A 21,574-nucleotide genomic window follows, 5' to 3' on the forward strand; every position below is an offset into this window, starting at 1 on the left:
CAATAAAAGGGCTTCTCCCTCATTCCTTCCTTTTCATTTTGTGATTTCAATCAGCTATTCCTGGTTACCTCTATTCATGAACATATCTGGTTGATGGACTGTATGTGCTGGTACAAATTGTTCCCACTTGCATTTCCAGTTACTGCTTATCTCTCAGTGCTAATGTTTGTGTCCCTGGACTCTGGGCCATGATATCTGTAATTAATAGAATTTAAAGAAAATGATGTATTTTAGTCTGCAGTTTTATTCCTATTATTCTAGTAAGTCTCATTTTGGGGAGAAAAATACCTTGGGAATGTTACCTGTGACCCAGTTATTATTGCATTCCCAATTTCTAATGGGTAGCATAGCGTATCACTGACTAAGACTGAATAATTTATAATCACTTTTACTCAATTACGACATCAAAATACTTTCCATGTGGTACAAAAGAACGTATCCCTCCATTATGATTATTCGTGCATATGTTTGCTTATATCAGGATTCACTCACACTGCGAAACGTAGACAAACCAAATGCAATGAAGATTATCTGTCCTTTGAGTTTACTCAACTTGGAGGACCTCAAGTTGCACTGTTCCATTTCTAACAAGATTCTTGCTGAAGGAGGGTGACACCAACACGGCAAAGGGAGTGCCTTTTCCTGTTGATTCTCAAGTCACGAAAGAGATCAAGTCACATTTCTGAGAAGCAAAACTGATACTCTACCTATGTGGGCCTAGACAAAAATAATCATCCAGAAACTACCTTCAAACTTTCATCAGTTGTACTCCCAAGCAAAAGATTCCACTCATGATTCTAGAGATCATAGTGTGCCCTGGAAATGGTTAATGTAAATGTGTGTCTTGCAGTGAAGATGGGAAGGGGGGGGGGGGAGGCATGGCCTTTATCAAATGATTTAATCCACTCTAGAAACACATTTCTCCCATTTTAAGGACAACTGTGGAGAAATTAGCAGCTTTGTCTTTCAACATGCAACTGGATAAAAATAAGAATATCTCTTGGTGCTTCCTACTCCCCATTTTTTCCTATTATCCCTGTACATCCTTTAGACACTTTCAATGCCATCTATAGACTTAAACTAATGGAAATATTCTTTGCTATGTAAACCAAGAAGAAAGTGCTTCGTACTCTTGCTGTAGACTAAGCACACATGATGCTTCTAAACACAATTAATTTTGCTATTTTAGTAAAAGAAATGAGTCTTACGTATCATCCTGATTTAGGCCCCATAGATTCTGCTAAAATAAAAAAAAATCTGAAATAGCTTTATACCCACCTATAAAAATTATTGGTTTCAATATGACTCTACTTTAAATCTTCATTACCTCTTCAAGAAATTAAATGGAAAAAAATAGCTGAATTTGAGGTTCTTTTCAACCCTGCAGATGTCCACTGACTTTTCCAAGAAAAAGAATAGAATATTCACTTTTTGTGAGGGGAAAAAATAGAAAAGAAATAAAACAGACACTCTCAGGTATATTTGACAGGGAGACTTTCATTCATAGTTTGGGATATTGGTGGGGGGATATTTTGAGCCATATATATAGGGAAACCCTATAGTCATGATTACAAATACTACTAAAAAGCTTCTAGCTCATCTGGAAAAGCTGCTACTGGGAAATGAAAGATTTTGGAAAATAAGTTTGAAAACTATCCAATTTAATCATCATTCTTCGTATGGCTGAGAAAAATACGTATATGTATATATTTTTAAGTTTTTCTGTGGTGAAAAATTTGAGACTTATTTCTAGTCTCATTAACTTAAAAGTTGACAGCCTCAATATTACAGATGTTGCAAATTAACTTTAAGACCAAAGCATTATAGACCATTAATGTAACTCGAAGAGTTTAGAATAAATGTCATGCTCCCTGAAATAAGCCTATCCTCATTTAAGCAAACTAGCTATGAGAGTTCTAATTACAGCCAGTGATAGCCGCATACGTGTTTTTTTCTAGAATTTTCAGTAATTGTTACCATCAAAACAAAAAAGTGGATATCCATTGGATACCACACATGGGCACATAGCCACATCTAAGACCAATCACGATTTCAGCTTCTAGTTCATACCAAGTAGTTGAAGCCATCTCTTCTTTCAGCACAAGTAGTATCTAATGTTACTTTAATATTCCATGGTTTGGATTTAGTTTCAGATATTTCATGAAATGTTAATTTTTCCATGAAATATCTAGAAAGTAAGAGCAAACACAGTTTGTAAAGACTTTATTTTTTATATTAGTTTTAAGTGATACAAATTACTTTTCAATGCACAAAATTTTGCATGCATTTGTTTATGAACTTCCTTTTCCTGGGAAGTTTTTATCAAATTCTCAGTGGGATGCTTGACCCACAAAGGTTAAGCACCACTAGCCTAAACTTTTGCCATATGTGTGTTCTGCCTTCTGGCATTCCTTCTTCCTATGTGCCTGGTTTTTGACCCCCTGGGGTCCTGTTCTTCATTATTCATGTTAAGTTTTGAAGCTGGCCTGCCTGGGAGCTTACATTTCCTCAGTCCTGCTCTGGCCTGGCCTCTAGTCCCCTGACCAAAGCCTGGCCTTGGCCTGCCCTCCCCTCAGTGCCCTCACTACCACCACTCACTAAGCACTGTTTTAAATTAAACAGAATTGCTCCCATTGAAGGGAACACGACCTTTATTTTAGTAAATTAAAGTTACAGATAATAAATAATAGTGGCACCTCAAAGAAGCATTAACTTCCTTTTAGGAAATAAATTGGAAATTGCTTTCTCCAGTCCTATAAATGGTATTAAATTTTTCTCAAAGAGATAACAGTTTCCTGACCTTTGGGTATTTTCATTCACTGAAGATGTATATACATAATTCATCATTAAGTCCAGTTTATCAATACTGATTTATCCATGTACAAACATATACACACACATATGCATCAGTGTTGTGTTAAATAAAGTTTAACTGTGTAGCTATAAATTCTTGCATTTTAAACTAAACTCCTTGTATTTAATATGAACCTGCTCCACCTATCTTGGCAATAATCCTAAGTAATATTGTGTTCTTCATTTAGGGTATGTTTAGAGTTTTTTCTATGTTTCACTAATTATGTTTAACCACTTCACTGTGTTTTTTTGGTAATATACAGGGTGAAAATTAATGTACTTTCATAGACAGTCACATCCGAAATTGAATCATGTCCTGACTCATTCCTTCTTTTAAACTACATACTTTCAAGTGTCCTCTTTAGCTCCTCATTCTCAGTAAATAAAACTGTTCATGTTCTATGTGGTTGACATGGTTAAAATACTCAAATCAAGATTTAATAAATATATTAGAATAAAATGAAACTGCCTGATGATATAGTATTCCAATTAAGTTCTGGAGAGAAAATTTATAAAAACAACAACACATAAAACAATTTAAATTATATTTTGTTTCAAACACTAAAAATCCAGTAAATATTCTCCTTTTCCCACTTTCACATCAAAATCCTCTGATAGTAAAAATACCTTACTTTTACCAAGTACCTAAGACAGTCTCTATTACCCCAATACACACCTATGCATGCAGCCAATCCCCTTAATTGGTGCATTCTTAAATGAAAGGTTTGGCTAATTGGAATGCTTGCTGAAGAACAGATGGGGCACTAGTGTTGAGACTCTCTGTCTTAATTTATTGTCCTGGGGTTTTCCTAATTACCCACTTAATTGGCACAGCCACACCACTTTGAAATAATAATGTACAGCTAATTATCACCGATTTAAGCTTGCTAATAGCTTATTCTTACCAGTGAACTTCAAGAAATCAAGCAGAGAGAGGAACTGCTACAGGGAAATTACTCTGCCTGGGCTGATTTAGGCAGCTATATGACTGCAATGTCCTTTACAGTGGCACTGATTTGGTTTCTGCCCAAAACACACTCAATAGTGATGCTTTGCTGGATGTGTAAAGTAGCAATAGTTCTTCCCTGACTTTCTCAACTTTTGGAGATCTTTGTAACTGTATGTATCAATTCAAAGTTTTCAATTAGCTAATTATTTGTAAGCTCCATAATTTTTTAAAAAATAGGGTAGAAGAATATGTACAATCACATCTCCAAAATATAATCAAGAGAATTCAATGCTATGGTTTAGCTCCCCTCCTTCCAAGCTAAAAGACCTACTCCATGAGCAAGCTTAGCACAACTCTCAGATCCAGGGACAGATTTTATTAAGGAAAATTTCCTTCTTCAAACATTAGAAATAGAGCAAGGAAAATGCAATGCATTAAACAAAAGGGATCGCTATGAAATGAATATAGGAGGAGGAAAGGGGAGAATGTACAAACAAAATTTAGGGGGGTTATATTTTTTTTTTAGAAACTTGAAAATATACAGAGAGATATCTATATTTAGGTATACTTCTCCCTTAGTTTACAATTATTTTGCATTTATTGTAGGTATTTTTTCAAAGATCTCTAGGTCAGTTTTCCCAGAAGCAGTGCCTAAGACAGGAATTTGGATTCAGTCAATTCATGGAGAGGCTGTTCTTAAGGGAAAGGTAATGAGGGAAGCCAGGAAGATGTGAAGTAGGGACATGGACTCAGCTTCAGCCAGGCACCACAGGGAGTGCTGAAGCATGAAATCATCACATCTTTGGCCCCATCACCTGGAGTAAGAGGCAAGCCTTTATTCCCATGCCAGCCACACTGCCTGTGAGATGCTTCCAAGGTAGTGAGGCAGGTGGGAGCTTGAACCCTCCCCCAGGTGGATGAGATGGTGTTGGAGCCAGTCTCTAGGATGACCCTCAACAATCTTTCCTTCCATGCCCTGGTGTAGTCCCCCTCCACAATTAACAGAACTGACCTGTGTAACCTACAGGATACTGCAGAAACGATAGTGTGGGACTTCTGAAGCTAGAGTATAAAACACTCAGTAGCTTCAGCCTAGCTCTCTATTGGATTCCCTGCCCTGAGGGAAACAAGCCTCAGCGTTGTGGGGAAACTCAAGCAGTCCCATGAAGAGGTCACTGTGACAAGAAAGCAAGGCCTCCTGCCAACAACCATGTGAATGAGCCATCTTGGGAAATGATAGTCCCGTCCCACTGAGGCCTTCAGAGGACTATAGCCCTGGCTGACAACTTGACAGCCATCTCGCTAGGGACCCTGGGTCAAAATCCTAAAGTTAAGCAGTTTCCAAATTCCTGACACCCAGAAAATGCACAATAAATGCTACTGTTGCTTTAAGCCACTAAGTTTTGGGATGATTTGTTAGGTAGCAGTAGGTAACAAATACAGATGGCTCCTGTTTGTTGAGGGCAGTTCCCCAGAGAATAGGGCAACTGTGAGTAATGAGCAGCCAGGACAAAGCAGCCAGGAGACAGGTAAGATGGCCAGGTAAAGGGATGTGAGTAGGGCCCCAGCAGCATCTTCTACAGTAGTTGCCTCTTGTGTTAAATGTTCCCACTAAACCTCCCCTACTACTTACAGGGTGTCATGCCATGAACTTAATTATGACTGGACACTTATACTTTTAAAAATGGAGGCTGGCAACAACTTAGAATTCTAGACCTACCAAAACTGTTCTTCAAAAATGATATGTTCAGATAAAAAAGGCTGTGAGAATTCATCACTAGTGATAAGTAATGAAAGTTATACTAAAGCTAAAACAAATGATTCAAGATGGACACATGGAACTGGAAAAAAAAAAAAAAAAAAGCACCACAAAGAATAAAATATGTGAGAAATTATAGGTAAATATGGACTATTTAAAAACAATAACAATGTCTTTGGAGTTGTTGAAATGTTGGTTGAAGTAAGACAATTGTTGAAAAAAATAGCACAAAAGATAGGAAGAGAGCAATGGAGTGAAACTATTTTAAGATTCTTACATTGTTCAATGAAGTGGTAAAAGCTCTAATTTAAAGTAGATGGTAAAACTAAAAATGCATATTGTGATCTCTATGATAACCATGAAAAAATAATAAACACAAATTTGAAAAGCTCTGAGGATAAAAAGGATAATAAATACCTGTTAAACTCAAAAGAAGGCAAGAAAGAACAAACAATAAAAAATGGGGTAAAGAGAAACAAAGAGCAAGAAGGTTGTGCCCTTCAACTCAACTACTTCAAGATACTATGTATCACTGTAAAATATGAACTAAAACATTCCAATTAAAAAACAAAAACTGATTAATAATCACATAAAAATACTAGAAAAAATCAGCTAGTCAAATTATAAGTCAACAGTGATTATATTAACATAACCTTGAGAATTGTTTGAATAATGAAATGAAAAGCTATAGAAATAAAATGAACTCTAACTCTGTGACAAAACCTTAATTTTTTTTAAGTTAGGGTGCCATAAATCTAACATAATTTTAAACAAAAATTGTATAAGATATGCCACTAAAGAAACTAAATCTAAACTATGACAATAGAATTTTAAAAGACTAAGGCTTTTTTATATGTAAAAATGTATTTAAAATTTTAGCAAACATAGAATAGTGATTATCTTTATTTACAGTGGTTTTCCACTGATCCATTTACAATTTCTATTTTTTCATTAATAGAGCAATTATATTAAGCTATAGAAACTGTTAAATTATTTTGTTCTGTAAGTTTTTAAAAATCTTTTAAAATTGGTTTAAATTTATAGAAAGTAGTTTCTGCTATAAGTATTCTCATGGGAATTACTCAAAATAAAGAAAGAAAATGTAAGAAAAATTGTCATGGACATAATGCTAATTAATAAAAAGTAAATCAGGAAATGTGGACTTTTTAAATTTTTCTTTTTTATAAATTGCACAAAGCAGTGGTTTTGTTAATGATTTGGATAGATCAACTGAAAATTGTCCTTGTCTACTTTTTTAATAATAAACTTCATTTTTTAAAATTAGTAAGTTATAGGAGGGAATTCCAGCAAGTCAACAACTCTTCTTCAAAAATTATATTTTATCTTTATCTGGATAATCATTATATCTACTATAAACTATAATAAAAAATTATCTATAATTAGCATATAAAATGGCCAAAAAAGTGTTGAAAAATTGAGTATGATTGGCTGTCATGAGCTAGTATCTCCTGCTAATGTTCCCTATTAGCCAAATTCAGCTAGAGGTCCATGCAGGCGGCCTGCTGGGGTAGACAGCACAGGGAAGGCTGGGAGGTGACTGGGACAAACGGAAGCTTTCCAGCACATCGCAGAGCAGCCACACCAAGAATGGCAGGACCTGCAGCTTCATGACATGAGCACCTGTAGCCTCCTGCCCTGACATAAATGAGTCCAGGATAGGGAAGACAGCATTTCTGCCCTGAAACTTGAACTCCACCTCAAATAAGCATTCCTGGAACAGGTGTTGCACACATCACTGCCCAAGGAACCAGAGATGACATTGTGTGCAAGTCCAGAAGCTCATAGGAGGGTGTCGTTTATAGGGGCATTCAAACCAAGGTGTTCATTAACACAGCTGTCTACACCAAGGGCATTTCTGGGCTGTGGTGAGACCCTTTCACTAAAACCAAAGCTGGCCAACTTTCTTTTTTTTAATGGAGTTTAGAAAAATTGCAAGCTATAGCATACGATCAATGTAGAAATTCCAATCCTATCCACAGACCATTAGAACTGAGTTCAGAAAAGTAGCAACCTATAGCATGATAAACATCTTCATTCAAATCAGTCTATTTATTCAATATAACACCAATCAAAATTCAAGAAAAAGATTGTTAAATATATTTTAAATATAAATTCTGAGAATATCTAAGAGAATTTTGAAAAACAAGAGTATATAAAGAAGCTTATAGATTTTACAGAATTCTTCAAAGCAAAAGTAATATTAGTAAAACAAAAGAAAATATCATATCCATGGGGAGTTACTAAGATTAAGGCCATTATCAAAGACATGAAAAATGCAGCGCCGTGGTGATCTTAACACCTCTTCATTCGTCTTACTTGTTTGCCTGTTTGTGTACACTGAGGCAGACTTGGAGAACGGTTGCATTATCATAAACGGAGCCAGAGGGTGACTCCAATTACATTCTCCTTTGTATATAGTGTTGTCTAGAGTTATTTGAAACATGTCCTGCCATCTGCTATCTAGCTAATAATTTGGCAAATGCTTTTTATCTCTTTACCAATATGTAAAGACAACTAGAAATATTTCACTTTGAGCTGTCAAGAAGCCCTTCACTGTTAGACCTCAGGGCAATTCTCCCACTCCATGAGAGACAGGAGCCTTGACCATCTGAATATCCTACAGACACCATGCTGATAACATACTGAACACATTATCCGAGATGCCTGAGTAGACATGTCCATGCCTCTGGTGGGGAAAAATATTGACATTTCCAGCGCTTGACAATTCAACAGGGTTTCTAAATGTCTAGCAGTCTGAACCTTATTGGGATATTCTTCTGAGGTAAAAGGCAAACTTCTACACTTAAGATGACCCAGCACTCAGGAGGAGGCACAGTGCATTTTGGGTCCCTTTGCATTGGGTGTGATGATCTAACCCATGTATAAAGTAGCACCAAAGAGCTCTTGTATGAAAAAGTCTGTAGCTTGATTTTTGAAGCTGCTCTGACAGACATTTAGCCCAGATGACCCAGCTTGTCCACTCAATGGTGCCTGAAGTAATAAAGATGCTCTACTGAAACACCGGGAAGCCCCATGTGAATATTCAACATAGATATGCAGGGTTTTGGAGCAACAGTTTTGCTAAAAACTGTTTTGTTTCTTTGGTTGGTTGGTAGGTTGGTTGGTTTGCAATGGGGTGCTGACAGAAACTATACATTTGACCATGAGCTAGCAAGTAACTCTACAACCTAAATGCTAAATGGTCTGCCATGCTATAAGATCAGGTTTGTATAGAAGCAATATATCATTAAGTGGAAGTGATCTATTGGAAATCAGGCTTAGCAGGTGAGAAAATCACAAGATACATGGAAAGAAGCCCAGACTCAGTAGCACCTATTCCTTCTACATTTTCCCACCTACTGCAATTGAAATTTATGACCCCATACAGAATGATCAGCTGATGAAGGATAAATAAAATTCAGGTTTAGTTTATGGATAGGTCTGCACAATTGTTAGGCATCAAGCAAAAATATACTACCACAACAATTAAGCTCCATACAGGAGTGGCAGTAAAAAAATCTGTAAAAATGAAATATTTAAGTGGGCTCATTTGAAGTATGTCTGGTTGCTCACTTTGTGCTGCATGAGACTGTCCTGTGATAGATCTACCCTGATTTATGGGCAATGGCTAATGGTGGCTGGCTGGTCAAGGGCATAGAAATAATGAGTTTGCAAGACTGGTGACAAGGTGGTCTATTTAATGGCCAGGATAGATACTTATAAAACTTTCCACTCATATGAGCCCCTCCTTGTTCGTGAGACATTTTGTAACATTTCACCTGCATTGGCTTAGTTTTGCTAGTGTTGGGCTTTGTTTTGGTTTTCCAATAATTGGGCTACTTTGGTGGTGAAACCATGACCTTTAAGCTGGATTTTATTACAAAAAAAAACACGTCCAAAGTATACTAATTTCTCAAAGACAAGACATGATTGCTGATCACTATAGATGTTTAGAGAGAAAAAGAACAGCTACTTTGCATGTAAAATGCTAATTCTTTTATGCTGTAGCAAATATCCAGCAATAAATAGTCCAGATCTTTATCCCCTGCTTATAGCCCACCTGAGGAGAGAATAAAGCTGTTAGGAGTACCCTTCCAAAAAGAAAGAAACACTTTTTCATTACAGAGAAAAGCTATGTAAAATATTGAATTCTCCATAAGGTATTGTTAGAAATAATTATTTGAATTAATAATTGAATATAAAACTGTGAATTTCAGTTCAATTCAAAACATGCACTGAAATCTAGCATTACCCAGGGCATACACTAGTCAACTGAACAACAACAGCAAAATAATAATAATAGTTTCCTCCATTTTTAAGGGTTTTTCAGTAACTGCCAATCATTAAGCAAAGGGATAGTAATGAAGGCTTTAATTTAACATGTGAAATAACAATGGGCATAGTGGTAGAAATGTGAGTTAGAAAAGCAAGCCACTCAATGTGGAATCATTTTGAATCAACAGATAACCATTTTTAGCATTCCAGATAAAAGATATGAAAACTTCTTTATATCAACCTTTAAAAAAACAAACAAACAGACTCTTAACCCCTAGTAATATTCATCACATCATTTACATGTATAATCCTTTGGTCTTACATTGTCCTTATACAGTAGCTACTAGCTACATGGAATTTAGACCAATGTTAATTAAAATTAAATTAAAAATTCAATCAGTCACACTAGCTACATTTAAAAATTTTTATTTTATTGTGATAAGAACACTTACCATGAGATATACCTTATTAACAAAATTTATTAGTGTGCATTACAGTATTGTTGACCACAGGCAGGAGGAAATGGGGAGTTACCAATCAATGGGCATAAAGTTTCAGTTAAGCAAGACGAGTAAGTCCTGGAGATCTGCTGAGCAACATTTAAGTGCACAATGACCACGTGTGCCTAGGGCCTGCCATATTGTATTAAAGAAAATGTTCCTTTCTCAGAAAGCTTTATTGACCTCAAAAGTTGGAGCTATCATCCTAATTAATGGAATAAGAAGGAATCACTGAATTTTAAAGGTAATTAATGTTTATCTTTTGTTTCTTCAATAGTGTATTCTGTCCTACTTCATTGAATACATTCTATTCTGTTGTAAAATTAATGGCTTACTTTCTTTTCTCTTTCTGGTTGTAAAACAAATGTCTTACTTTCTTCTGTTGGCAAGAGTCTCTTCACCATTTCTCGTAGAGATCTTCATTCTCAGCTTCTCTCTACTGCCATCCAGAGAACAACGGGGGCTTTCTGTGGGTGTTCTGATCGGATGACCACAAATCTTATTTACCTTTCAAATAGAAAATATGAAATGACAGTTAGAAACTGTGCTCCAGCCTTTCTGAGAATGTCATGCTTGCTAGAGTACCAAACAATGACATGTTCTTACTTAGCCCTCAGTAGTAATCTTTAAGACATATAATATTTGTCAGTTTTTCAAACAGGGGGAATCAAATTCTCTGCACAAAAAGGCAACTGTGACAAATGGACGGTACGCAAATTTATATAGTTTGAATGTATACATGTGCAAAATACATGAATACAAATGCATATGCAAAACCAGTCAGAGAACTATGTTTTTGTTTTTTGTTTTGTTTTTAATCCTCAATGGAGGATATTTTCCATTGCTTTTCAGAGAGAGTGGAAGCGGGCGGGGAGAGAGAGAGAGAGAGAGAGAGAGAGAGAGACAGAGACAGAGACAGAGACAGAGACAGAGACATCGATGGGTTGCCTCCTGCATGTGCCCTGACCAGGGCCAGGGATCGAGCCTGCAACTGAGGTATGTGCCCTGGCTGGAATCGAACCTCTGACCTTTCAGTCCACGGGCTGATGCTCTAACCACTGAGCCAAACCAGCTAGCACAGAGAACTACGTTAATAAACTTGCCTGCTTATATAAATAAAGCTACTTAATCAAAGTGGATATTATTTATGGTTTATATGCATACATATCACTAATCACATACTTGTACCGAGTTTTGAAATAAATAAAAAAATGCTATTGAATATGTGGTGCATTTCTAAATTAGTTCTAAGGGTAGTTTTCTTCCTAAGGTCGTTTCTTAGAGAGGAAACAAGACTGCGGCGTAGGTAACAGCTGCACCCGCCGCCTCCCACAATCACATCAAAATCACAACTAAAACACAGAACCACCATCACTCGGAGCCTCCTGAGATCTGGCTGCACAGACGCCCCACAACCAGTGAACTGAAGGAGCACCGAGACCAGGAGGAGGGGCTGAGACCTGGGCGGATCGGGGCTGAATCCCAGAGATGCGGCTGCTGTGGGCCCACACCCGGTGCCGCGGGTTAAACCCGGGAGAGAATCTCGGCAGCAGAGGTTTCCCAGAGGAGCGAAGGGTCCCAGCCCCACAGCAGGCCCCCAGCCCAGGGCTCCAGGGCCAGGAAGACACGTCCCCACAACTCCGGGCTGTGAAACCAGCGGGGACTGTCCCTGAGGGTCAGGGAGGCTGCGGGAGCCCCAGCAGCTCCTCCTAAAGGGCCCGGCACGGACTCACTCGGACGCTCCCTCTGAGCCCAGCGCCGGGCAGCAGCCTGAAAGGACCCGGGACACTCGGGGAGGAACTAACCTGCCTGAGATCCGGGCGAGAGGCGGAGGGGCGGCTTCCTCCCGGGCAGAAGAGCGGGCAGAGGCCATGGCTCCTTTGGCGAGTCCTCCCCGCACACAGCCGGCAGGCAGGCGCCATATTTGAATCGCCAGCACCTGACTCTCACCTTTGGCCCCGCCCCGTGATTCCCGGAGGCCCCGCCCCTCCCCACCTGCAGCTCATCCAGGCCACTTCCAGGGGCTTTTCTGTGCAAGTGGCCTCTCAAGCCTCATGCTTAGGACTTTCCTAAAATCTCTCAAACAAGCAGCAGCGGCCCCATTGGCTTGATAAGTGGCCCCAGGCCTGGCACTAGCGGCAGCTGCACTGGTTCATAGCTTGGCCTCTCCTGGGCATCTCCAAGCCCAGAACAAGTAGCAGCCAACTACGGTTTGCTGTGTAGCTCATGCTGGGTGGCCCTGGGCAAGGCACTGGCACAGGCTGACTTTGCACCTCCCCAGAGGCCCCAGAGACAGTGCACCTGGTGGTCAAACTCAACCACGCTGGATTACAACCCTACCACATCCACAAGTGACACATTCAAGGGGTGCACTTGGTGAACACCAAACCTCCACTGAAGTAAATCCTGCTCCATAGGGGTGTCTCCAGCACAGCAGCTCTTTGGCTGTAGTTGCAGCTCACCTCATAGCCGATTGGCCTGGGAGTCAGTTCCTCCCAGTGATGCCAACAGCAACCAAGGCTCAACTACAACAGGACAGTGCACACAGCCCACACAGGGGAGCACCTAGAAGGCCCAGCTCAGGTGACTGGGAGGCTGAGCCATTGGGCCCTACAGGACACCTACTACACAAAGCCACTCTACAAATTCCAGGAGACATAGCAGCTCTACCTAATACATAAAAACAAACACCTGGAAGCAGCCAAAATGAGGAGGCAAAGAAACATGTCACAAAGGAAAGAACAGAAGAAATCTCTAGAAAAGAGACTAAATGAAATAGATCCAAGCAAGCTAACAGATACAGAGTTAAGAATAATGGTTATAAGGATGCTCAAGGATATTAGTAAGAGTGTGATGAAAATAACTGAGAAAATCGATGACATAATAAAGTACCAGTTTGAAATGAAGGCTATAAGAACTGAAATGAAGAATAATTTACAGGGAATCAACAGTAGAGTAGAGGACACTGAGAATCAAATCAGCAATTTGGAACATGAGGAAACAAAAAACACCCAACCAGAAGAGCAAAAAGAAAAAAGAATCCAGAAATATCAAGATAGCATAAGGAGCCTCTGAGACAACTTCAAGAGGCCCAACATTGGTATTATTGTGGTACCAGAAGGAGAGGAAAGGGAGCAAGAAATTGAAAACCTATTTGAAGAAATAATTACAGAAAACTTCCCCTACCTGGGGAAAGAAATAGACTTACAAGTCCAGGAAGCACAGAGAGTCCTAAACAAGAGGAACTCAAAGAGGTCCACAGCAAGACACATCATAATTAAAATGCCAAAGGTTAAAGACAAAGAGAGAATCTTAAAAGCAGCAAGAGAAAAGCAGTTAGTTACAGTCAAGGGAGCACCCATAGGACTGTCAGCAGATTTCTCAACAGAAATCTTTCAGGCCAGAAGGGAGTGGCCAGAAATATTCAAAGTGATGAAAAACATGGAACTACAACCAAGATTGCTCTACCCAGCAAAGCTATCATTTAGAATTGAAGGTCAGATAAAGAGCTTCTCAGACAAAGAGTTCATCACCACCAAACCAGCACTACAGGAAAAGTTGAAGAGTCTTCTTTAAGAAGAAGCTAATGAACAAAAGAATCTGATGAACTAAATAGATCCAGAGACACTGACGCATGCAACAGACCATCTTATTTTAGAGCAAAGAGGGAAGGGGGTTGGAAGGTGGGAAGAGATTAACCAAAGAAGTTATATGCATATATGCATAACCCATGGACACAGACAATGTCTGGGTGAGGGCCTGGGGAGAGGGTGGGAGTGAAGTGGAGGGGGTCAATTGGGGGGGGAAATGGGACACCTATAATACTTTCAATAATAAAATTTAAAAAAAAAGAGAAGAAATGACAATGACTATGTTTATATGAAGATCTCATTTTGTAATAGTTCTCAATCTGGTTTGATTTCAAGGGTGTTACTATAATTGCCTTTTAAAAAATTATTTATCCAAGTGGGAAATTCATTGTGTCATTTTCAATTACTTATCCAGCAAAAATCTTCCTATAATTTACAAAATTATCATTGAAAAATTAAGTCATTAATTGGATACATTACCATGGAAAACATCAAAAAGATTTATTGATACCTTATTCAATTAAAGAAGGAGAGTAGTGTAATTAGAAATATATAAAAGCATTGCCTGAGAATCAGGAGACTTTGATTCTTACCCTAATTTTTCCTCCTTAAGTGCTGAGATCTTGAAAACAGTGGCAGAACTTCTTTGAAGTTGACTCCCTTATAGGTAAAGTGAAAATTTTCAAGTAAATTATCCCAAAGTTCCTTAAAGGTCTAAATTTCTTTGATTTGATTTTTTTCATGCAATGAGCATTAAAATCTGTGCACAAATTAATTTATTTATATTTAGCTTCTAGTTTTTGCAAAGAACATGTTATCAGATATTATAAAAGATAAAAGATGAGATACTAAAATTTCCCCCTAAAAGAGCTGACAATTCAGATGGAAAGTAAAACATATTCCTTCCAAATATCAAAATGCCAGCTTTGTGTATCAAAAAAGTAGGACACACAAGGTATTATGGACATCTAGAGGAAGGTGGTATCATTTACTTCATGATGATGGGTGAAAAAAGAAATCAGGAAAGACTGCTGTGAGAGAGACTACTTCACTGGGATGAGACTTGGAGTAGCCATTGGGCCTAAGTACGTGGTGGCTTATTTCAACTCAAACAAATGATAAACATACAAATATTTATTGTACCTCTATTCTGCTAGATGCTAGAAATACAAATACACACGATAAGGTGTGGTTGGTGTACACAGCTAAGAGGAAAGTCAGACATGTAAAATAGCAATTGTAACACAACATGACAAGAGCAACCAAAGAAACGCACAGAAGTAAGTAACACTGAAACACTTAGAAAATAGACAGATTAACTCTATTTGAGGTGCTCAGGAAAGAGCTTCAGGAGGTCATGTCTAAAGAGCATGTTAAAGGATGAATTAGGAGTTTCTCAGGTGGACAAAGCAAGGGGAAATTCCAAGAGAGAGTAGAAAATCAAAGAGGTATACCACAACTTAACATGTTGACATAGAACAAAAAGTACATAATGAAAGAAAGTGGTACAAGAGATAAGACATTAAAATGCCATGTTATGTATGACGATGATTTTTAACTAGACTTATTGTGGTAATCATTCTGCAGTACATACAAATATTGAATCATTATGTTGTACACCTGAAACTAATATAATGTTAGATGTCAATTATATCTCAATTTTTAAAAAAGCCATGACCTGGATACCAAGCTAAGAAAAAATCTGCTTCAGCGAACAGAGAACAAGCAATAGGTTCCAAGCAGGAAAGTAGTAGCTTAAAATTTCCACAAGAAAAAAATCATAACACGGGTATGCAGGGAGGGAGATGAAAGAAGGTCCTACAGAAAAAAACACTAGAGAGTTGCTGGGCCCAAGGTCAGTGTCACAAGATGTGATAATGAAGAAACAGATATAAGAGGTATACAGGAGGAAGAGGTAGTTGTATGGAAATTGACTAGATATATCATGTTGTCAGAACAATGAGTGATGATGAAAGGCAGAGGAAAAATCCTGCCAGGTAAGTGTAAGAAAACATAAGGCTGACATAGAAAATGAATAAAAATGTGGTTTGCCTGGAAAGAAAGGGACATGAAGGATAATAGCAAAATAAAATTATGTTTGAATGGTAGGTTGGAGTAATATCTTCAAGATAATAAGTTTACCTATTAGACAAAAGCCTCTACTGGCTGTTGGGTGGAAAAGCAAAATACCAGAGTTGATATTTAGCAAATGAATCTGACAGCACTGTATAAGCTGAACTAGAGAGAGAGAGAGACCTAGTAAAGGCAGGTAGATACACCCCTAGAGTAGTCCTAAGGAACGAAAGTTTTATTCTGAACCACAGTAGTGGCACTGCCCATAAAGAGAAAAATTCATGGCCCTGGCCAGTGTGGCTCAGTTGGTTGAGCATCATCGTGTGCACCAAAAGGCCGTTGGTTCAATTCCTGGTCAGGGCACATGTCCAGGTTGTGGGCACCATCTGGCTGGGGTACTTACAGAGGGCAACCAATTGATATTTCTCCCTCTCCCTCTCCCTTCCTTTCTCTCTAAAAACAATAAAACATATTTTAGAAAAGAGAGAAAAATTCATGAATTACATGCAGAGAGAAAAGAGGTAAAACCAATAAGGCTAAATCCAGAACACTGACAATACCAAATGCTGACAAGATGTGAAGCAACAGGGACTCACATTCATTTACTGGTGGGAATGCGAAATGGTATATAGCCACTTTGGAGACAGTTTGGCTGCTTCTTTCCAAAAATAAATAATAAATAAATAAATAAAACACTCTTACCATATGTTCCAGCAATCACATTCCTCTGTATTTAGCTAAAGGAGGCAAAAACTTATGTCTACACAAAAACCTGCATACAGATGTTTACAACAGATTTATTCATAATTACCCAAACTTGAAAGCAACCAAGTTGCCCTTCAGTGGGTGAATGGATAAACTGTGGTACATCAAGACAATAAAACAGTATCCAGTGCTAAAAAGAAATGAACTATTAAGCTGTGAAAAGACATAAAGGACACTTAAATACCTAATACTAAGTAAAAGAAACCAAGCTGAAAAGGCTACATATACCAACAGTATGACATTCTGAACAAGGCAAAACCATGGAGATAGTAAAAGGATCAGTGGTTGCCAGAGGTGGGGGTGGGGGAGAAATGAATAGGCAGAGCACAGAGGATTTGCAGGGCAGTGAAACTATTCTGTATGATACTGTAATGGTGCAGAGATGCCGTTATACATTTGTCCAAACCCACAGGATGTACATCATCAAAAATGAAGTATGGACTGTGAGTGGTAATGATGTGCCAGTGTAGGTTCATCAGTCATAACAAATGCATCACTCTGGTGGAAGATGCTGACCATGGGGGAGAGCTGTGCGTGTGTGGGGGCAAAGGCTAGACAGGAAATCCTTGTACCTTCAGCTCAATTTTGATGTGAGCCTAAAACTGCTCTAAAAAATAAAGTCTATTTTGAAAAGGAAACTCAACAGGGCTGACCAAATCACTAAAAGTGAGAAGTTAGGGAAGTGCAAGGCCAGGGTGTTAAAAGGCTCAAAGTGAAATTCCAGTAATTCAAGCTGAAAAATAGTGATAGCAGACTGTAAATATATTAGCAAGGTGCTAAAATATTCATAAAAAAAAAGGAGGGAAGTGTCTTCATTGTCAACAACTCCTACTAGCAAGAACCAAGGAAAGATGATATAAATTGATGGTGGAAATGTCAAAAGTAAGATCGTTTAGCAAAGTTACAGGATATTTGGAAATGAAAGAAGAGTAAAGGGGAAGCACTGCAGTCATGGTCCAACGGGACTAGCCACAGGCTCTAGACAAGTTATGGAATTTCTTTGACTCCCAGGTTCTCATCCTTGGAACTTAAGCGAATAAAACCACTTTGCCGTTATGAGTAAAGGAAATCTCATCTCACCCTAGTCCTCCCATGCTGGACTTATGACCATATCTGCTCTTAAACATGTTTCCAAGGAAGGCAGATGGAGAGCTGAAAATACCAGCCTCCTAGGATCTTATTCCCTAAAATAATGATTGCTTAAAAATAAATTATATAAACTTATAATTAAATAAGTTATATTTAAGAACAACAAAAAGATCTTTATTCCCATGATCATCTTTAGAACTTATTTTTACAAAAACAAAAGAAAATGTACAAGCCATAGAGTTATAAATTATCTTTGACTATATCCAATGGTACAAGCACATATAGCAGATTCCAGTAAGTACAAATAACTTTCAAAGCCCTTCTGTTTGCTGACTTGCTATCAGGGCACTCTACTTCACACTTAATGGAAAACCATCTGTTACCAGCACATTAGCCTTGCACCTTAGCTCCCCTGAGGTGAGCCGATATGGGTGGCCCATTTCAATAACTAGCACCTTCTCGCTATTGATAAAACCCTCACGCTTAACTTTGACAGTTTTTCATCTTTGATTTCTACTGCAATTTCCTCCTTTTTCTCCTCCCTGGTCTCAATCTTTCTCCCCTGCAATCAGTCTGAAGTGTCTTGGAAAAACTGTTTTCTTCCCTAATGCTTACCCGCTCCCACTGTAAATTCCATCTCTGGCTTCCCACTGATTCTCAAGTTGCCATCTCACCTTGAAATGACTCTCGGTTTCTCCTAACTCGTATCATTTCTCCCACTCTGACCATGTTTCTGTTTCAACAACTTCTTGTCCCTTAGCATCCAAAAATATAAACTTCTCTTACAGCCTCTGTGTGTCTGTTCACTCAATCTTCTTCAAATCTTCAAATATTGAAAGCTTTTCGCTAATAATCTCTAAAACCTTTGTAAAGAATAGTGTTAGTTTACTTTCACTCGAATCCCATAAGCACAGCCTCCATTTCTTTGGCAGTGGTCTTTTAAAATGTGTATTAATAATAAAAATTGCAAAGAAAAAACGTTGAGACGACTACCAACTGAAAGCAAAGAAATGTGGCGGTTTTATGAACATTTCTTAAGCAATCTGGTTCAGAGGGTGAGGCAAAGGTGGACTCTACATCACCGTGTATGTAGATTGCTTTTCTGCAGGCCACAGTTAGGGTGCTTGGTGTCAAAATGAAAGGTGATTAAAAGAAATTACATAAGGAATGAGTCTGCAAGTATGCTTGAGGAAAATATTACTACTACTACTATTATTACTAATAGGTAGAAATAAGGAACGAGGTAGTTTTTGTTCGATTATGTTGTGTTCCATTATACTAAAAGCTACTTGTAAACTGTCTGGAGGAAACACACTATTGGCAGTTATAACAATAAACAAGTTTATTTACCTTCTCTTGCCCTTACCTTCTCTTTCCCTATGATTCTCAGAAATAATTTGCAAAAGAGCTGGTTGGTGTTAGGGATAAAATCTCTAACCACAAATGATAATAAGACTAACTTTTCCAGACACAGGTGAAATCCATGATCTTAGCTTTATTCCAATGAGAACTTAGGAAAGTAGGTTGGGCCAAATCACAGGGTGAGGGGTACTTAGGTGCCATGTTCAAGTTTAGACTTCATTTTGCAGACTAAGTAATGTATTTATTCATGATGAGCAAGCAAAGGAATGGCATTATCAGAGTCTTGTTTTAGGAAACAAGAGACAAAGAGACATTTCCCATGGGTAAGACAAGAGAATATTAAAATAAACTCAAGAAGAGCCCATGAAATCAGAGAGGAAGGGAAAGGGGAAGTTCTTCTATGCAATAAATGGGATTTGGCTACTGGTTGATTCACTATTAAGAGGTTAGAAGGAAGAGAATTAAAGCTGTTAGCAGTTTTGAATCTGGTAACCAGGTGAGTCAAGGCCCAATAACTGATATGTGGGAGACAAAAGGTAGAATAGGTTTACTCTTTCAGCTTATCTGTTCCTTAGATCTCATTTAGAACTTTGATTTGGAGGGAACTCTAAAAGGCAATTCTAAATGATGGACTGGAGATAAAAAGAAAGTTAATAATCAGAATCACCTGCACAGATCCAATAGTTAAAGCCCTGAAAATGGAAGAAATCACAAAAATGTATATAGAATAAAAAAGATCAGAAAGAAAATCTTTCAGAGGCAGAAGAAAAAGAACTCAGATAATACACAAATTAAAAAGGAGGGGAAAAAAGTGCTGTCTGTTTTGCTCAGTAGTTAGAGCATCCACCTGAGAACCAAAGGGTCCTGGGTTTGATTCCCAGTCAAGGGCACACATACCTCTGGGCGAGGGTGGGAGGCAATCAATCCATGCGACCATGCGACACATTGATGTTTCTCTCTGTCTCTCTCCCTCCCTCCCTTCCTCCCTCCCTTCCTCCCTCCCTGTCTTCCTCCCTCCCTCCCTCCCCTCTACCCTCTACTCCCTCTAAAAAATCAATAGAAAAAATATCCTCAGGTGAGAATTTTAAAAAAAAAAAGTGAGGAAAAAGGAGAGGAACTAAAAAGAAAGAAAAAGAGAAGAAAGATAAAGGGAGCAAAGGAAGGAAGGAAGGAGAAAGGGGGAAGGGCTTTAGATGAACAGAGCTGGAAGTTATACAGAAGATATCTGAAGGCCAAAGCAAGGAAATATCTGTGCTAAGACTGCATCTAGTGACTGGAAGAGTCTATTTACTTTTGAATCAATACTCTCTTTTTAAGGTGTATCAGTGGTCTTGCTATTCACATGTTCATATTTATTGCGAGGGATTCACATGATGTAACACCTGGTTCCTAAGTGTCCTACATGAATAGAATCAAGTGGATTGGAAATTATCTAGATCTACGGACAATAGAATCCCATATTCCCTACATATGTGGAAGTGGATGAGAGGAAGCATGCCAGTCATTCCTTCACGATTCCAGGGAGTTAATGGAGCTGGGGAGAAAATAAGAATTACAGGGATACTAGCCAACAGGATTCTCACCTGGTTTAAGGAAGAAAATCAGAATAACTGATTTATGGAAAGAACTCCTCCCATGATATACATCCCCCAAGTTCTAATTTCGTGATATAGCAGTGGAAGATTTTTATCTCTTCTACAAAATACAGATAACATTGTAAAAAAAACACACAAAACAAAAAAAAAACTTGATAACTTACTCATCTACAAACTATCACAACAGAATAACCTGGTCTGATCAACAGAATTAAAAAGTTGTGTCAGGTTTCATTATAGATTTTACAATTAACTTACGTTACATATTCTTGAATTTATGAATCCTCCATGTTTTCTCCAAGATATTAGATTTTCACTATAAAATTGCTACTGATCTGTAGCTGCACTTGAAATCTATGGTTCAAATTAAAACCTTTCTAATCCACATAGATCTTTGAAACTGCATATTCAAATATTTAGAGAATAAGTGATATTTTGGTGTTACAAATACCTTTTAAAAGTTGTTATCAAGTTTTAGTATCACCTTTTTCAGTGCTTTTCACTTGGGAGGCAATTGATAAATATTCATTTTAATGATGATATAATTGCACATTGAATCCCTGCAGTGGTTAATTTTATGTTTCACCTTGACTAACCTCAGGGTGCCCAGATTAAACATTATGTCTGCGTGTGTCTGTGAAGGTGCTTTCAGATCAAATTAACATTTAAATAAATAGACTCAGTAGATTGCCTTCTCCAATGTGAGGGCATCATCTAATCCACTGAGGGCCTGAACTGGGATA

At 38.1% G+C, this 21,574-nt stretch overlaps 1 protein-coding gene across 3 annotated transcripts in view; it reads right to left on the bottom strand.

Annotated features, from left to right (window-relative positions):
* GPC5 (glypican 5) overlaps nt 1-21,574 on the bottom strand; it is a 1,126,386-nt gene that overhangs the window by 870,049 nt on the left and 234,763 nt on the right. For all 3 annotated transcript variants that reach the window (XM_081130889.1, XM_081130890.1, XM_081130891.1), the window contains exon 4: nt 10,731-10,864. In XM_081130889.1, the coding sequence (XP_080987015.1) occupies nt 10,731-10,864 (134 nt within the window). The remainder of the gene's footprint in view (nt 1-10,730; nt 10,865-21,574) is intronic.

This window comes from Miniopterus schreibersii (assembly GCF_964146895.1).
Source record: "Miniopterus schreibersii genome assembly, chromosome: 2".
Lineage (NCBI taxonomy): Eukaryota > Metazoa > Chordata > Mammalia > Chiroptera > Miniopteridae > Miniopterus > Miniopterus schreibersii.